This window comes from Sturnus vulgaris, chromosome 4 (genome assembly GCF_052056855.1).
Source record: "Sturnus vulgaris isolate bStuVul1 chromosome 4, bStuVul1.hap1, whole genome shotgun sequence".
NCBI lineage: Eukaryota > Metazoa > Chordata > Aves > Passeriformes > Sturnidae > Sturnus > Sturnus vulgaris.
In genome coordinates, this window is record NC_142246.1 from 73585456 (window position 1) to 73600847 (window position 15392).

Genomic DNA, 15392 nt, shown 5'->3' on the forward strand with positions numbered 1-15392 from the left:
AGCTGCTCAAAGCCGGTCCCACACTACCGCTTCCACTGCGAGGGCAGAGGGGACAAAGTCACGCCTGGCTGAGCTGTCAGCACGCTGCCTCACACAGCAAGGCTGTCAACAAGAGGGAAAAGGGAAGAGACGAGACTAGACACTTGTCCTCAACCGCGGGGGCAAAAAATTACCCCTCCCTTTCAATGTCAGAGGTTACTCGTTTCTGGACACAGGCACAAGAAGGGAAACTGCTCAGCTGTTCAGCCGGAAAAACGCCCCCACCAGTACAACTGTGGGTTACAGATTGCACTTTGCTTCTCCCCCTGCCTTTGGCTGCAGCCCCTGCTCCAAACTCCATCCCTACAGCACTCCAGCTCCCAGCTGTATATGTTCCTCCTCCACCTGAGAGCTTCTCTGCTCTCCTTGCCCTTCCCTCAGCAGGAACACATAATTTGGATTAAACATACAAAGCTGTAAAAAAAATTCTACTTATCCCTTCACTCCCTGAAGCCTCTCAAGATTTTTTTTTCTCTAGGAAGCAGTGTGACAACAAAACCAACAAAACAAAAACCATAGAAGAAAGAATTTAAGTTAATACAAATATACATTCAACAAATAGCTAAGTGAATTCCCACATGGGATATGAATGTTATTCTGGCTTCCTAAAAAGAAAGGAAAAGAGCACAGATAAATTTAGTATTATTAAATTGGCCAAAACCAGCTGCTTACACAGCAGCTCACTCTGTCTGCACAGTCACTCCCCTAAGACAGCCATTATACCCACATGATATGTGACACATGACAGATACTATATCCACATGCTTTATAGACTGATCAGAATATTCTTTTTCCTTTCTGTTGCTTGTCATTAATTGCCTCAAATAGAATTTTTACCATACAGTTGTGTATTTTAATAGTTACATATACAAAACCCACTGTAAGTAAATTACATTAATTAAAAATCTAATTGCTTTCTTCCCCAGAATGCTTTAAAAACAAACTCAAATTCTCCAAGGATTAAGGCCTCTGTCCTATTGATGCAGTATCCATTAGCTTGCAAGAGTTCCATTTGCATTTCCCAATAGATCAGAGCTAAATCCATAAGGCACCACCGTCCTCCTTGTCCTCAGGGTGGTGGTGGGTGGAAATAAGCATCTTCAGGGCGATTTCTTCAAAGGTGATGAAACTCTCTCCAGCATTTATTTTAGCAGCTGTTTTCTCTTTTTCAGAAGTGCATCTCTAAGAGCCAGCTAACCACAAAACAAGAGGGGAATATTCAGGTAAGGAGCATAATAACTGAACAAACACCAACCACCACAATTACCACATCACAACTCTTTGCCTTTTCTTTAGCCTCTGATCAAAACACTAAGAGCTCATCAGCTCAAACTGGGAACAGCAATGCAAATACTAACAATTACAGTGGCAGAAACACTGGGGTTATTTACCTCAACTCCACAGTACAATTAAAGGGTGGGGCATCACCAAAGCCTATGCAATGAAGTTTAGAACAAACTATTCTATTAACTCATTTGAAACGAAAGGGATCAAAGTTACAGTTCAGCTGAGAGGTAAGTCAAATTGGGCTTTTGTGAAGGACTATGACAAAACTACTTTTCAAGGGGGGAGGAGGAATTTTTATGAGTGCTATTATCACCTTTAAGAGATATTATTGTGCTTCAAACATGTTTTAAGCTAGTAAAGGAGCTAGCTCTGGATTATTGCAAGCAGGCCATTTTATCTTACCACCAGGAGGTGCAGCAGAACGCAGCACCATACAACTATGAGCCTCCAACCCACCCAAAACACTTCTGGTTAACAGACTGGTGCTGTAGCCTAACTTGCATGGGAAACAAGTATGAATAAATACTGTTCAGCCATTACATTTGAATTTAAAACATTAATAAAGACAAAATCCTTCAAGACTTTTTTTAGAATAACTGATCCAAGTGTAACTATAAACAGCAGTTTCCTCCAAGTGCCTGGATTGTTCATTTGCAGCCTATTTGGTGTGTTTTGAGACGTGCTGTCAATGTTATCAGCCTTAACTGAGGTGAAGCAGAATGATGTCAAATAAACATCTGGAGGGTATACTAGTCCACATCCCTCCTGCCCAACAGAAAAACTTCAGGTATTCTCTACTGAGTCTACTAATAGTTCCTGTGTTGCCCTTCCTAAGCCAAGAAATTGCAGATAAACCTCATTTAGATAACATGTATGATCCTGGAAACAATACAAAATTCAAGCAGCATGTAAACACTTGCACAAAACACAATCTGGGAAGAAAAAAAAACGGACCACTGGATTATTCTACAAGTTTCTTCAACGCATTTGGATGAGTGGAGTTAATAACACCTCGTAAAACCCTGGACTGGCAGGGCCTTCACCACTGAGAGCAGCATCTGTGTCACACTGTTTGACTGAAATAAATTTTTTCTTAACAGCAGCTACAAGGAGTTAATAAATAGCATTTGCATCTATTCCTCAGGAACATTTGTGACAAGCTTTTAGATGACTCTGGGCCAGGAGAAATGAGTCTGTGATAGAACAGTAACAAGAGAAAGGTCAGGGACTATGGAGAGTGAACCATCATCTGCAAAGTAGCTCTGCCTCTGGGGCAGGACTCGGGCAAGCCAAGCCACAGGCTTTCTCTGAGTTCCAGCAGCACCACCCCTGCATCACAAATGAGTGCTCACACTGCCCCATCCATCTCAACATGAAACATTACCTGTTTCTCCCTAAAGGAACGCTTGTTCTTGGTCCGGACACTATGGCTGTATCTCATCATCATGAAATTCTTCTTCTTCTGCTTTTCTTTGTTGGAAGAGCTGGCAAATGGGTTAATTCTGGTTTTCTTTTTCACAAATTCTTTTCTGTCTGTTTTTCCAGCCTAGAACAGACAGTGCAATAGAGCAACAGGGAGTCATTTTCCTTCACCTACCATCAACATCTCCTGCCTGATGGTAACAGGGTCTATGGCAGTAACAACAAATCTGGGTTCAGGATGACTGTGTTCATATATGCCTTCTCCCATAATGGCTGTATTTATTAAGTCACAGTGACAATTGGATCCGTTTGCCTTTTCATGGTCACATGTGACCAGCAGGACATGGTTTATTTGTTACAGCCAAGATGCAACAGCAAAGAACCAAACAAACCACCTCAAAACCCACACAGCAGCTGGGCACCTATCTTAGATGTGCAGAAGGAAATGCTGAGGCTGCATAAGACAGACCCAAACCCAGAAGGACACGATGCAGAACGTGCTGGTTCCTCACCTTTGCAGTTGCCAATCTGGTCTCCTTGTCTGACTTGGGCTTCTTATGCAGATGTTCAATATCTCTGAGTGAAAGTAACTCCCCCCTACACATAAAACCAATAAATGTCACCACACAACTTAATCTGGCAAGGAAAACAAGCTGCCCTCTTCACTCTTGGTCTCTCAGCCATCTTAGGCCACTGTCTCACCATTCATTCAGACACAAACACTTCTTGTTCCCTTTGCACTGTTCCTTGTGTGGGATATCCGTTACAAAAGTCAACCACTTATTTTTCAAGTCCTACTTTTTTCAACCAGTTTAAGAAACAGTGGAGCTATAACCGGGCAGCTATTGCTACAACCCCCCCTCCATGCCTCTTGGCCTGAGCAAATCAAACAAGCTCCTTCCATAAGCTCATGTCTTTTTCCCAGTTATAAGCAAACCCCCAGCCCAGAATCCATTCTAAGCTGTGGCTGTCACCATGGAACACTGATCAACAGCAGAGCTCTGTGCTCTGCTGCAATGAAGAGCTTCATCAGTAGAGGATAGCTAAGAAAAGTACTCAAAGGCCATATCCTACCTGCCCTCCTCCTCCTCTTCATCTTCTATTTCAATATATTTCCGCTTTGCAGCTCTGCCAGGAGCAGAATTAAGTTCTTTGGAAAGCTGGGCAAGACGTATTTTCTTGAAGTCTTCCTGAGTTAGCAGCCTGCTTGTACTGACTGCTGCAGCTTTGGCTTTTCGTTCCTCTATGGGCATGCTTTTCACTTTTTCTGCCTTTGGAAAAGGGGAAGGTACAAAAGAATCTGAGCTTGGCAAACCACTCCTGTGCCACAATCCATGACCCTCGCCTCCCAAATACACATCATGCAACAGCAATACTGTTGGGAAGTGCTACAACCAGATGGCAGGATTTTTCCTTGTCTCATATCCATAGTGCCTGAATGGAGCACGTACACCAGACTTTGGGAGTAAAAGCTCTCACCTGATTATCACAGCTCTGAAAACATCTGATGAATTTCATGAAAACATTGATGAAAACACAGAGCCCTGAGAGAGAACTCCTTCTCCCCTCCCACCCTAACAATATGTATACTTCAGCAGTTCTGCTGAACAGCACTTGAGCCTCACTGCTTCAGGACAGCTCGCTCTCAAGGCCTGAGTGGGTATTTAAGAGCAGCTACATGAAGGTGAAGAGCAGGAGGATCTGGTCTGTGATTAACAAGACTCATTTCTATTTGGAATAGCGAAGACTTGGTACTCACTACTTGCTGCTGCTCCTCATCTGAGGAGTGATGCACATCGATCCATTCTCCATCGTCATTGTCCTCCTCCTCACTCAGACTAGCACTTTCCCAGCCATCTGCTCGGGGAACAAGTACAGAGCTGTCAACACAAATTCATCTTCACTACCCAGATTGGCAATAACTGATGCTTGGATCACCTGCTCTTGCTGCCTTGGATTTATTTCACCCATCTCCCAATTGCATTTTGCCCCAAGATACCCATGCTATGCTCTGCAAAGCTCAACTCATCTCCAGAGCAAGATCCTGAAAGCAAGGTGCATTTGGACAGCCTGAAGCACCACAGAAGTTAACAGACACACTGATTATGCTCCTCATTAATAGTGTTCCCCACTCCCAGCCACCTAAACCAAGAGGAGAAGTACTGTGATTTATAGCTGGCTTAGTTAGGACAGTCTAAGCATTGCTTTTCACTGCTGTGCTGGTTGATGTGCTGAAGTTGGCAGCTTCAGTAACCAAGCCCAGTGTTAGAGTGATCACTACACAGCCTGTCCCATCAGAGCCTTCATTCCTCCAGCACAGCTCCTGCAGCATCTTCAAGGCACTCACACTTCATTTGCCAAACTGCCTTGCTTTTAAGACTCTTCCATCTCTTTTCCCCAACTTAGGCAGGGCTTCCAGGGTGTGTAAACCATTTACACAGCAACTGAATAAGCCAAATATTCTATCCAACTACTATTTTGGTGTTCTATAATATTCAAACATGGCTTTATTTAGGAGAAGCTGTACACAAAGTTCACAGCTATACTGTCTGTCCCTCTGTTTCCCCATCTCAGTGTGTATCATAAAAAGCAACACAGCACCAAACCCCACTGACAAATTGCACTTACTCAAGGATAGACACATGCAAGCCAAGGCACAGCACAGCAGGAAACCAAATGCATCAACACCAGGTTCCAATCCACATAACATCATAGTGGCAGTGATGCCCAAACCAGAGCTCTTAAAGAAAAACAGGCTAACCTTCCTCCTGGGTTCCTCCCTTTTCCTTTTGATCCTCAACCTCCAGTACTTCTGCTCCTGGAATGTAGTCTTTGGCATCCAGTTCTCCATATTCATGAATCCTGGCTTCCACTGAGGCCTCGGTAGGCTTACCCTGTACATTAACAAAACATTTATTAGGCAGGCTGCTATTGTAACATCCACCAATCCAGGAAAATACCAGGAGGAACGGGAGACTGTGGGTCATTATTTCATATGGCAGAGTTGAACTACTCAAGTTGAATACATCTTGGAAAACAGTTGAACTTCTGGAGCATGATGAGTTACATGAAGCTGAACTAACAAAATGGGGATAGCACACCATTTCCAAAGGCAGCAGGCACAGGAAGAACAGACACTTGACACCACCTTCTCAAGAGGATATGAGACCAAGTCTCAATTTTTGAATACATCAGATTTTAGTGAGTGTACAACACACGAAACCCTTACCCTGAACTTCTTCTGCAGCATCTCTGGATTCAGAGAGCGGAACAGGTGTATCAGAGTTCTGGCAGCCATCATCACATCTGCCCAGAAAGTGAGAGTCAGGAAAAAAGCAGAACTCTGAGCAAACCAGAAGACCACACAGATCATCAGCATTTACAGCCCACTCATGTCTTCTCTGAGGTTATGGCTCCCTCTAACTTCCCTGGTACAGAACCCAGCACTTCCTCAGGGCTAACTATTCTTAACAATTCCTTTCCTTGCTTTATTTCTGTCCATTAGTTCCCCTGCCATAACTACCCTTGATTGTTTTGCCTCCCATGGCTACACATTCCAAAGAGAGAGATGGAACCCAAACACTGAAAATGGTCTCAGCTCCTAAAAATCAGCACAGCACTGCCATGAAGGCTGTAACTGAAGACCACATAATACAGGAAAAAGAGCAATTTCAAGTCATATCCACGTAATACTTACTTTTATTTTTATGTGTCTTGTACTGAACAAGGTCTTGGAGCAGATCTTCAGTCATGGCTAAGGGACACCTCGCAGTGATTTCTTTTATTGCATTGATCCTAAAAACATGGAAAATTAATTATTTTCTCAACACCAGTTAGGAGAAAGTGCCACTTAGAAACCGAATTATCTGAAACTTGAAGTATCTTATAGAGCATTTATATAACATTTGGTATAAGAAGAGAAAATAATCATAAAACACTCGCAGCAAAAATAAAGCAAGCTGAAGCTAACATACTTTTAACTCAAGCAGCTTCCTGAAATCATAGCACAAGTAATGGGAATAGGATGCAAGTGCTTTAAATATATATATATATCTATTTTACCACATTCGGAGTTTGACATGACTCATACAATTCTGCACTCACCCTACAGTCATGACCTCCCCAGAATTCTTGTCTGTGACAAAGTTGTTGGCAATGGTCATCAACACTGACTGGATAATCTGAAAATAAGAAAAAAAGGCATATTTAATAACAACACACTTAGATGTTGACAGATCTTTTTTCCATGGAAAAAGGACACACATAAAGGACATGCCAGTACAGCCCACAAATATTTGGTAAAAAAGAATTTTCTTGCAGAACATTAAACAAAGATCTTCCCCCCTTATGAAACAATGCCTCAGAACTTGCAAGAACTGCTGCAGTTACCATCAGCTTTTTCAAACAACCTGACCAAGTCCTCTTCCCTCTCCCCCCACACACACTCAGTTCCATTTCCATGCTGGCCTGCTGCCCAGTGAACATCCATCACAGGTGCAACACTGACCTCGGGTGGTACCAGCTGATGTGAAGCCTGTGCAGCAAACAGAAGAATCCTTGTCACTTCTGCAAGAAAAGCAGGAAGAAGATGGCCCAACATATTGCTGCAGCTTGCTCCAGCCAATAAACACATCCCTTAAAACTCAACAAGCTGCTGTCAGGCCCAAACCATTCAGCCTGAACTTCTTTGGGACAACTCTTTCTCCTCTTCCCCCCAAGCATTAGAAACTCCTCTGGCCTCCACCCAGGTAAAGCAAAAGGAAATGCTCCAGAACTGGAGTCAAACACCAGTAAAAGGATGCAGCCTAAGGCAGTGATGCTCAGGTTAGCTAGTCAGGATTAGGGACTCAGATTCCTTTTATTCCTCTGCTGGAGCTCCTCAAATCCTCAGGTAAAGAGCCCTGAGTGCACAGAGCCTCCACAGAAGCATTTGGCACTTCTGGCAGTCAGGAAGTTGTACTTTCTTTGTCCCCACTGGACTACTCCTACTCCCCATACCACTGCTGCCTGTCCATTTTCATTGCCACTCCCATCAAAGGCCTGGACATGAGGGATCAGCAGAACCCAGAGTAGCTACTTACCCCTCTGATGGGGCTGGAGGAACCTCTGAACAAAGGGGTAGAAATTAAAAAGAAAAAGCTGCAAAGCAAATTGTAACATATTATCTTCTTGTCTTTGAACTTGACATCATCTTCACAAGCTGATATATGGTAAAACCATCTCATTTGTTACTAGGTAGTCTGCACAAAACCGTGCAAGTGCAGGAGCTGCCAGCTCCCCTCTTGTTCAGTACCACGACTGATAACTGTGTGATCAGCATGAGCAGCTTCCCACGAAGGTCTTGGAAGCATTGAGCTCTCTTCTCTTCTTTAGGTTCAGCTCAGCTATTCCAAACCAATACCCTTCTCCTGGAGAGCTCACAAAGTCTGCACCACTGTGCCATTCCATGAGGCCTGCTGGCAACTCCCTGGCCATCCCTATGCCACTTTGGACACACAGAATAATTAAACCTTATTTCCCAGAGGCACAAGGAGCTGCCCACACCCAATCCAGGCTGGCTATCAACTGACCACCATAAAATGATCCAAGTACATACCTCATGTATTCCAACAAGCCTGGATATTAGGTCCATGAGCATCATCTTCACTTCAAATCGTTCCTTGCAGTTCTCCAGCTGCTTCAGCAGTTTCTCAGCAAAGTCTGGAAGAAGCAAAAATGGATTTGCAGTAGACCAGAAGAACACAACACAGAATTTGAATGAGATTACAGTCAGAAGAGGCAGCTTGATTCGTTCTTATTTCAAAGCCCCAGTGCCCTTTCACAGAAGACATTCAGGGTGACCAAAGCATTTATTCCAAGAGGTTATTTTACTCCTCATATGCCTAAAAGCCCTGCTGTGCACAGGTTCAGCAGAAGAAACTGGCAGATGTTCCCCAACACCATAAGCACCGGGTCAGCATTGAAAACTAAATTTTTAGATACATTTTGGGTTGATCTGAAAAAATGACATGCCCAAGGTTCACTGGAACAGACTAAAACCAAATCAAGTGCTGTTAGATTAACACCAACTGCCCTAAGAGTTCACTTCACACTCACCTTGGGGATCATGAATCAAGTGAATGGCAGAGAAGTTGAACACCTCTGGCTTGCTCTTCTTTTTCTGCTTCTGCATGGAAATAACATAACGAGACATTTCTAAGATTAAAGTGATTCAGTTTCAAGGCTGCTATCAAAAGATTGCTGCCTGTTCAATGACATTATAAAAACTATTCCAGGATTTTAAAAACTATCCCCATTTTCAACCACACAGCCTCATTTGCCACCTGCAGCTAAACAAGCAGGGCAACAACTGGACTTGTGTACCAAAAGGATTAAGCCAAGAAGATGGGAATTCAGCCAGCCCTCTCCTCACCTTGAGGACCTTCATGGCTTTCTCCAGTTTCTTCTTGCGCTTGGTGGTTTTCTTGTTGGTCGCGTAACGCATCATCAGATCTCTGGCCGTGGGGCCATCATCCTGGGGGAAGGACCACAACACTCAGGTAAACGGGGCTTCAAATGACAGTCACAGAAACAAACTGCCACACACTCTGAAAACTACCTTAAGTGTCAGAACACATAGGGACCAGCATCTAAAAAGAAAAGAGCTCTTAGCATTTCACTTCTAACAGAAAGCAAAGACATGCTGCCATCACTCGGGGCCAGCTGTCAGACAGTGAAATGGTTTGTGAACCACAGAAACATCTGGAAACAGCTAGGGCAGGACAGTGAGTAGCACAGAGGCAGCCAGACTGGCAGAGTCAAAGACACCAAGATAACAGAACAGAAAGGGTCTGAAAAACAGAAGGGAATATTTGGTGACAACACCCACCTCAGACTCCGACTCACTGTCCTGCTTCTCATCCTCGTCTTTCCCAAGGAAGAACTTCAAACCAGCAACTAACACCTGAAAAGTAAAGTGAGTTCATCTGGGACAAGCTGAGAGAATTTACAGCCACCCTACACCCACACCTTAAGCTGTGCAAAGACCCAGACATTTTTTCTTATAGGCATGGATCTGCTCAGAAAACAAACCAACTTACAGTATGAAAACCAAGATAACATCCAGTGTATCAGTGATTCCTGTTCTCACCTTGGTCACTTTGGAAAAGCAGGCAGTTGTGATTACATTGACTGTTTTGGCATCATTCCTAGAAAAAAACAAACCACATCTTTTATTTCAAGTTTGGCAATTTCACATTATTCCCAGAAAATCAGTTTTCAGCAAATGTTTAAGTAACTCATTTCACACAAGACATCATTTCTTGTCAGCTAAATTCCATGCACAAGTTAGAACTCCACTGGACTAAAAGTAAGAAATCTATTTAAGTCACCATCCCCTGCATTGTGTTTTAGACCATGTGCCACAAATGATACCCACGTGCCCCACAATAAAGGGCAAACTAACACAAGCCTGCCAGACCCACCAAATATTCCTTCTGTAAAGCTCTATCATCACATCCAGAGATATCTTGGCAGCAGTGGGATTGCTGTCTCTCAACATTGTGTACATGAAGTTCTGCAGAGCCTAAAAAAGTTGGAAACATCTTGTTAGAGGTCTGCAACAGCAGGAAGTCAGTTCACAGTACTCGTGAAAGCCAAAGCACCTACCGTGTTCACTTTATTGTTCTTGTGTTTAGCATTGACATTCTTGATGTCGGTCACAATGTGAGTGTACAAGGTCTGCAAGAGGACAGATGACAGGAGTGACACACACAGAGGGAACCCTGTGCCCAGCTCATCACCTCTGGGTACATCATTGAGTTACAGCAGGAAAAAGAACAGGAAAGCATCCTCTGAAGACTCATCTATTTGAAAACCATATTGAATTTACAGTACAGCAAGACAGGACAACAAACAGCATCAAATACTGCATAAATCCTGCCCCTGCTTCATTCAGGCCTGTTCTGACAGCGAGGTTTTTCACCTGCAGACACGACCAAACTGCTCAATCCCAAACAGGGCAAGGCTACAACCTGCAAGAGCAAGGTGTTTAAAATAGCTCAGCTGTTTCAACAGTCAGTGCTGGAGACAGGGCTCTAACTCTGTGTTGGACTAGTAACTGAATTCTGCTGCTGTCAACTCTATTTTCCCAACCAAGCAGAATAGCTGCCTATTCTGGCATGACCTCTGGGAATTTATTCAAAACGCACTGGAGATGCAGATTTTTGTCAGCACACCTTACCTTTCGTAGCAGTTTATCATGACACCGCAGCAGCTGAAAGAAGAGCTCCAGCAAACTCGTGGGATTTATTAGATTCTTGTTTCTCAGCAGGATCAGAGCCTTACAGAAGGTCTGTAAGAGAAGCCCAATTTCACATTGCTCTGCAGCTCCCCTTTACTGACAAGCAAACCACAAGCTCTCAGCTCACACAAAAGGCAGGGGGAGCCCAAGGCGGGTCTCACCATGCGCAGGTCGGGGTCCAGGACCGTGTGGTGGTAGGCGAGCAGCTCCTTCAGCTGCTGCGGGAAGCTGGCCATGTGCTCGGGGTAGCAGTGGGCCACCTGCAATGGGCAGGGCAAGAGAAGGCTCTAGAGCACACCTGGGCTTACCTCAAGGGCCTGGTAAGGGGCACGCAAGCAGTCGGTTTAATTATCTGTACATCGGTAATTGTCACTGAGGCCGGTTCCCAGCAGGGCTGGGGCCCAGGGGCTCACCTGCGCCAGGAACAGCAGCAGTTCGGCCAGCTCCTTACTGGGCTTGTCCGGCTGGAAGGTGAAGATCTCCACATGGGACTGGTAGTGGTGGTACTGCTGCAGGAACTGCGCACACAGAGAACAGCGGCAGCTCAGCAACACCCGCCCGTACCGCCATGCCCGTCCCGCAGCCCGCCCCAACCACTCTCCCGGTGCGCACCTCCTCAGTGTAGGAAGTGGGGTCTCGCTTGATGAGGTTCTGCAGCTGGGGCAGGTTGCTGGGCAGTTTGTTGCCCTGGCGGCCCGACATGGCTACGGGCACCGGCACCGGGAGAGCACCACGCGAGGACTCAGCTGGCCGCCACCATATTGGCCCGCCCCGTCCCCGACGGCCGCCGCCGAGGGACAAACCTGTGCGAGAGGCGCGCTTCGCTCAGCGCCTCCCGGCGGCGGGAGCTGTCAGCAGGGAGAAGCGGCTCCGGGCTGGGATCGCTTCCCGCGGGCTTAAACACGGAGCGGGACACGGCCCCGAGCGCCTCTGCTCCGCCGCAGCCTCCCCGGGCACCGCTCGGGGCACTCCAGCAGAGCGCTGCCTCTGTGCTCTGATGTACGCTTCACACTACAGCTCAAATAATCACTACAGAAGTGCTCAGCGGTAGAAGGGAATTCTCGTTGAGGAACAAGCGGTAACTCTAGTTTAGTCTTTGTTAAGTTTAGCTTTTGATCAAGAGAAGAGAAAGCTGACCTCTTAATTTCCACAGCTTGTACTTCTTGTAGGCAACTGCTTCTTTACACTGTAGAAAAACTGACATTCCTTCATGCAGTGTACTTAACAAACAGCACTGATTAATTCCTGTCCAATAAATGCTCTTATGTTCAAGCCAGACAACATCTATCAGAATAGCATCAAGGCTTAAACATGGTACAGTCCAGAACCATTAATACAACTTCTCATTTAGGTCACCAACACTTCTGTCACTGAAAAGCTTTTTGCTCTGTTGGTAAGCATCTCAGAGCCAGCTAGAGCCTCCTTAGCACACACCTGCTAGTGGGTTACCAGTGGCAACCTGAATGTACCAGCTCAGGTGAGTTTGGGCTGCCCTCTCTCTCTTGAAACAAGAAGAGCACATCCCCTTTACATATCTACAAAACTTACAAAAAGAGACTTTAGCATGACTGCAAAGGTAAGAGAAAAACCTGTTAAGTGCATAGAACAACTGCAGGCCCTCCATCACCAAAACAATTAACATTTAATACATTGACCTTGCCAGCTATGAATTTGGTTCGTTAGCATCTAGTTTCAGTCAGCTTTGCTTCATTGAGCACTTAAATGACCCAGCCAAGGAACCCACTCAACCCTGCACCCTCCATGGTCCCTTTGTATTTCAGGGCCTGTAGCTCAAAGTTTAGCAAAACTAAAACATCACTACACACGCTTGTTCAACCTAAAAAGCAGAAAAAGAGCTCAGCTTCACACTAAACTACTCCAACACTGACTAGCTAGAGCAAAATGTCTGCACTTCAAGTGAGGAACACCCACATGCTTCAGAAAGGCATGGAGCCAAACAGCCTTATACACACTCCAGAGTAAAGCACTAAATATTTATCAGCTCTGCAGGAGGAAGGCTATTAATAAGGACAGACAAACAAACCAATTCTGTTTCAATACATTCAAATACAGCATTAAAAAAAAACATCTTCCTAAACAAGTTAGTTACATTTATTATTACATTTCTTTATTATTAAATAAATTATTTATTATTAAATTTACATTTAATAGTAAAAGACACATTATTAAACAACTAGCACATAAAAGAATATTCCCTATAGTGCCCTTTAATGAAAAAAATCCAACTTTATGGGCCTTTTATCAAAGCTTTTACTGAGAAAGCCAGAAAAGTTAGATCCCTATAAAAGTATAGCCTAACTCCTGTACTACAGGAATTCACAAAACTACCTTTCATAGTTAATCTGACTTTCAACCAGCATCTTTAAAAAAGCACAAAGCAAACACTTTTTATTGAACAAACAAACCAAGAGCCCCTTAGCACCATCTTTATTATTCCCCAGAGAAATAACTGGGGCCCTGGTGTGAGCATTTGTACCCCAAGCCTGTGTCCCTGCTCACTGATTGCTGTGATTTCCATTGCTCACTGGGCCAGGATTGCTTACATTCACCTGGAGAACAGCAGCTGCTTCTGCTGTGGGGATGATGGCCTTGTGTCAGGGAGCCTAATTGCTAATAGGTGGGGAAAACCTGTCACTTGGACTTCTTATGTCACTTTGGCAGCTAAGTAACACATTTTATTATATTTGCTTAACTAACGTGTTAAGCAAGGAATTTATAAAAACTACTGGTGGTTGCAGTATGGAATAAAAGGTAAGTTTTTATGCTTGCAATTTTTTTTATGTTTATGAGTGTTTTTTAAGCTTTATTTTTTCTTTTCTGAGGATGAGAAACCAACTGGTTTTTTTGCATTTTATTTAAGCGCCAAAGAAGAGCTGGATTTTTTCTTTAAAACATTCTTTTTTGTTTCTATTCAAAGCTTCTAATCACGGATATGGCTGTAGTTTGGATTATAAAGGATAGATAGATAGATAGATAGATAGATAGATAGATAGATAGATAGATAGATAGATAGATATAAGTTTGGAGTTTTTCCTTAATTTTTAAGTAATTATTTTCCAGTATGGAATTATTACCTATTGTAGGGACTTTTTCTATGACAATGTATTGGAAGGTTTTTCTTTTGTTGCATAATTGATACATGGGTTAAACATGCTTTAAAAAAAGCAAAATAGGGAACCAACACACTCAATCTTGAAAGACTGGGTTTTGTTCTTAAGGTAAATTAGATTCTATTAGAAACTGAGAAGAAGGGCAAGCTGTTACTCAAGTTGCTTTGAGGGCACTAAGGTGTTTCTGTGCACTGTATTTCTATATTTTTTCAATCAGTTTAGCAGCAGATGGGGCTGCAGAGTTCATGGATGGGGCAGAATTGCATGGGATGTTAGGCTGGGAATTTGGAGATGGGCAGCTCTTGGCTTTCTTTTGTTCATGCTGCAATCCACAGGTCAGAAGTTTTTATCCCATCAAGAGCCGTAGAGTTGGAGTTTTTATCATATCTGGGAAGTTTTACTTGAGCACATTTAATGTACTTGATTGCCAACATTTCATTTAAACTCCACATCAATGCCTGACCCTTAATGGCTATAGGGGATTTGTATTTCTGAACTTAATACTTGTAATTTCATAACTGAGAACAGGGTCAATGCTGTTTTCCTTAAAAAAAAAGTCTCTAAGTCCAAAAGAAGATGAGAATGTCTTTAAGAGAAATTTTGGTGAGTTTTACATGCCCACTGCAATACTTAGGCTCTCAAGAGGCTCTTTGCTCTTGGCATTTCTTTGAATTGGCTGATTTTTGCATGGAGGAGGGGGGGAATTATATTTTTACAAGTTTGTTTTTCATAATTCTGATATAACATCAGAATGATTCACGTCAATCCTTTTTTATACCTTTGCTCTTCAAAATATGGCCCCATAAGGTTTTGTTCTTTAGGACAGACACCTTTCACATGAAAGAGTATCCCCCACATCACCTATTCCAGAAGTATTTTATTCAGGGGTAATGCAAACTTCTGATGTGTGGATTGCAGTTTCAAGAGTTAATTTAAGTGATGTTGGGATTTTGAGACTCTGATCCTGCACTGATTGGGAATCAAAGCAGTGATGGGAATCAGCTCAGTGATGCAGAGCTGATCCTAAAATGATAAAGCAGTTCAGCCTCAATCTGTCAGAGGTTCTGCAAGTGCATGGAAATATTTCTATTCTGGTATTTTGGGAGACTTTGCCTGTAAATATAAGCAGTTATTTAGGGAGAGTTTGATTAACTGTGAAAGAGAAAAGAATGTGATTATAGGTTTGGCTTCTTTTTTTGCCTTCATATTGAATTTGAATAGAACACACAGAC

General features: G+C 43.5%; 1 protein-coding gene across 1 annotated transcript; it reads right to left on the reverse strand.

Annotated features, from left to right (window-relative positions):
- Positions 1 to 550: 550 nt before the first annotated feature.
- SDAD1 (SDA1 domain containing 1) lies at positions 551 to 11828 on the reverse strand. Its single transcript, XM_014884882.2, has 22 exons — positions 11642 to 11828; positions 11443 to 11547; positions 11191 to 11289; positions 10970 to 11080; positions 10396 to 10467; positions 10212 to 10312; positions 9878 to 9935; positions 9617 to 9691; positions 9161 to 9262; positions 8845 to 8914; positions 8345 to 8448; positions 7830 to 7887; positions 7256 to 7314; positions 6853 to 6929; positions 6446 to 6543; positions 5978 to 6054; positions 5510 to 5642; positions 4508 to 4605; positions 3823 to 4019; positions 3261 to 3345; positions 2711 to 2872; positions 551 to 1232 (listed from the first exon to the last, which is right to left on the reverse strand). The coding sequence occupies exons 1-22, from the start codon at positions 11729 to 11731 to the stop codon at positions 1182 to 1184; spliced, it is 2082 nt and encodes a 693-aa protein (XP_014740368.1). The 5' UTR covers positions 11732 to 11828; the 3' UTR covers positions 551 to 1181.
- Between the last annotated feature and the right edge of the window lie 3564 nt (positions 11829 to 15392).

Coding starts and splice junctions, on each gene's coding strand:
- SDAD1 (XM_014884882.2), bottom strand. CDS start 11,731: ATGTCGGGCCGCCAGGGCAACAAACTGCCCAGCAACCTGCCCCAGCTG. Junction 8,449..8,844: donor CTTGATTCATGATCCCCAAG/GTGAGTGTGAAG, acceptor TGCTTCTTCCAG/ACTTTGCTGAGAAACTGCTG. Junction 6,930..7,255: donor ATCAGCTGGTACCACCCGAG/GTCAGTGTTGCA, acceptor TCTTATTTTCAG/ATTATCCAGTCAGTGTTGAT.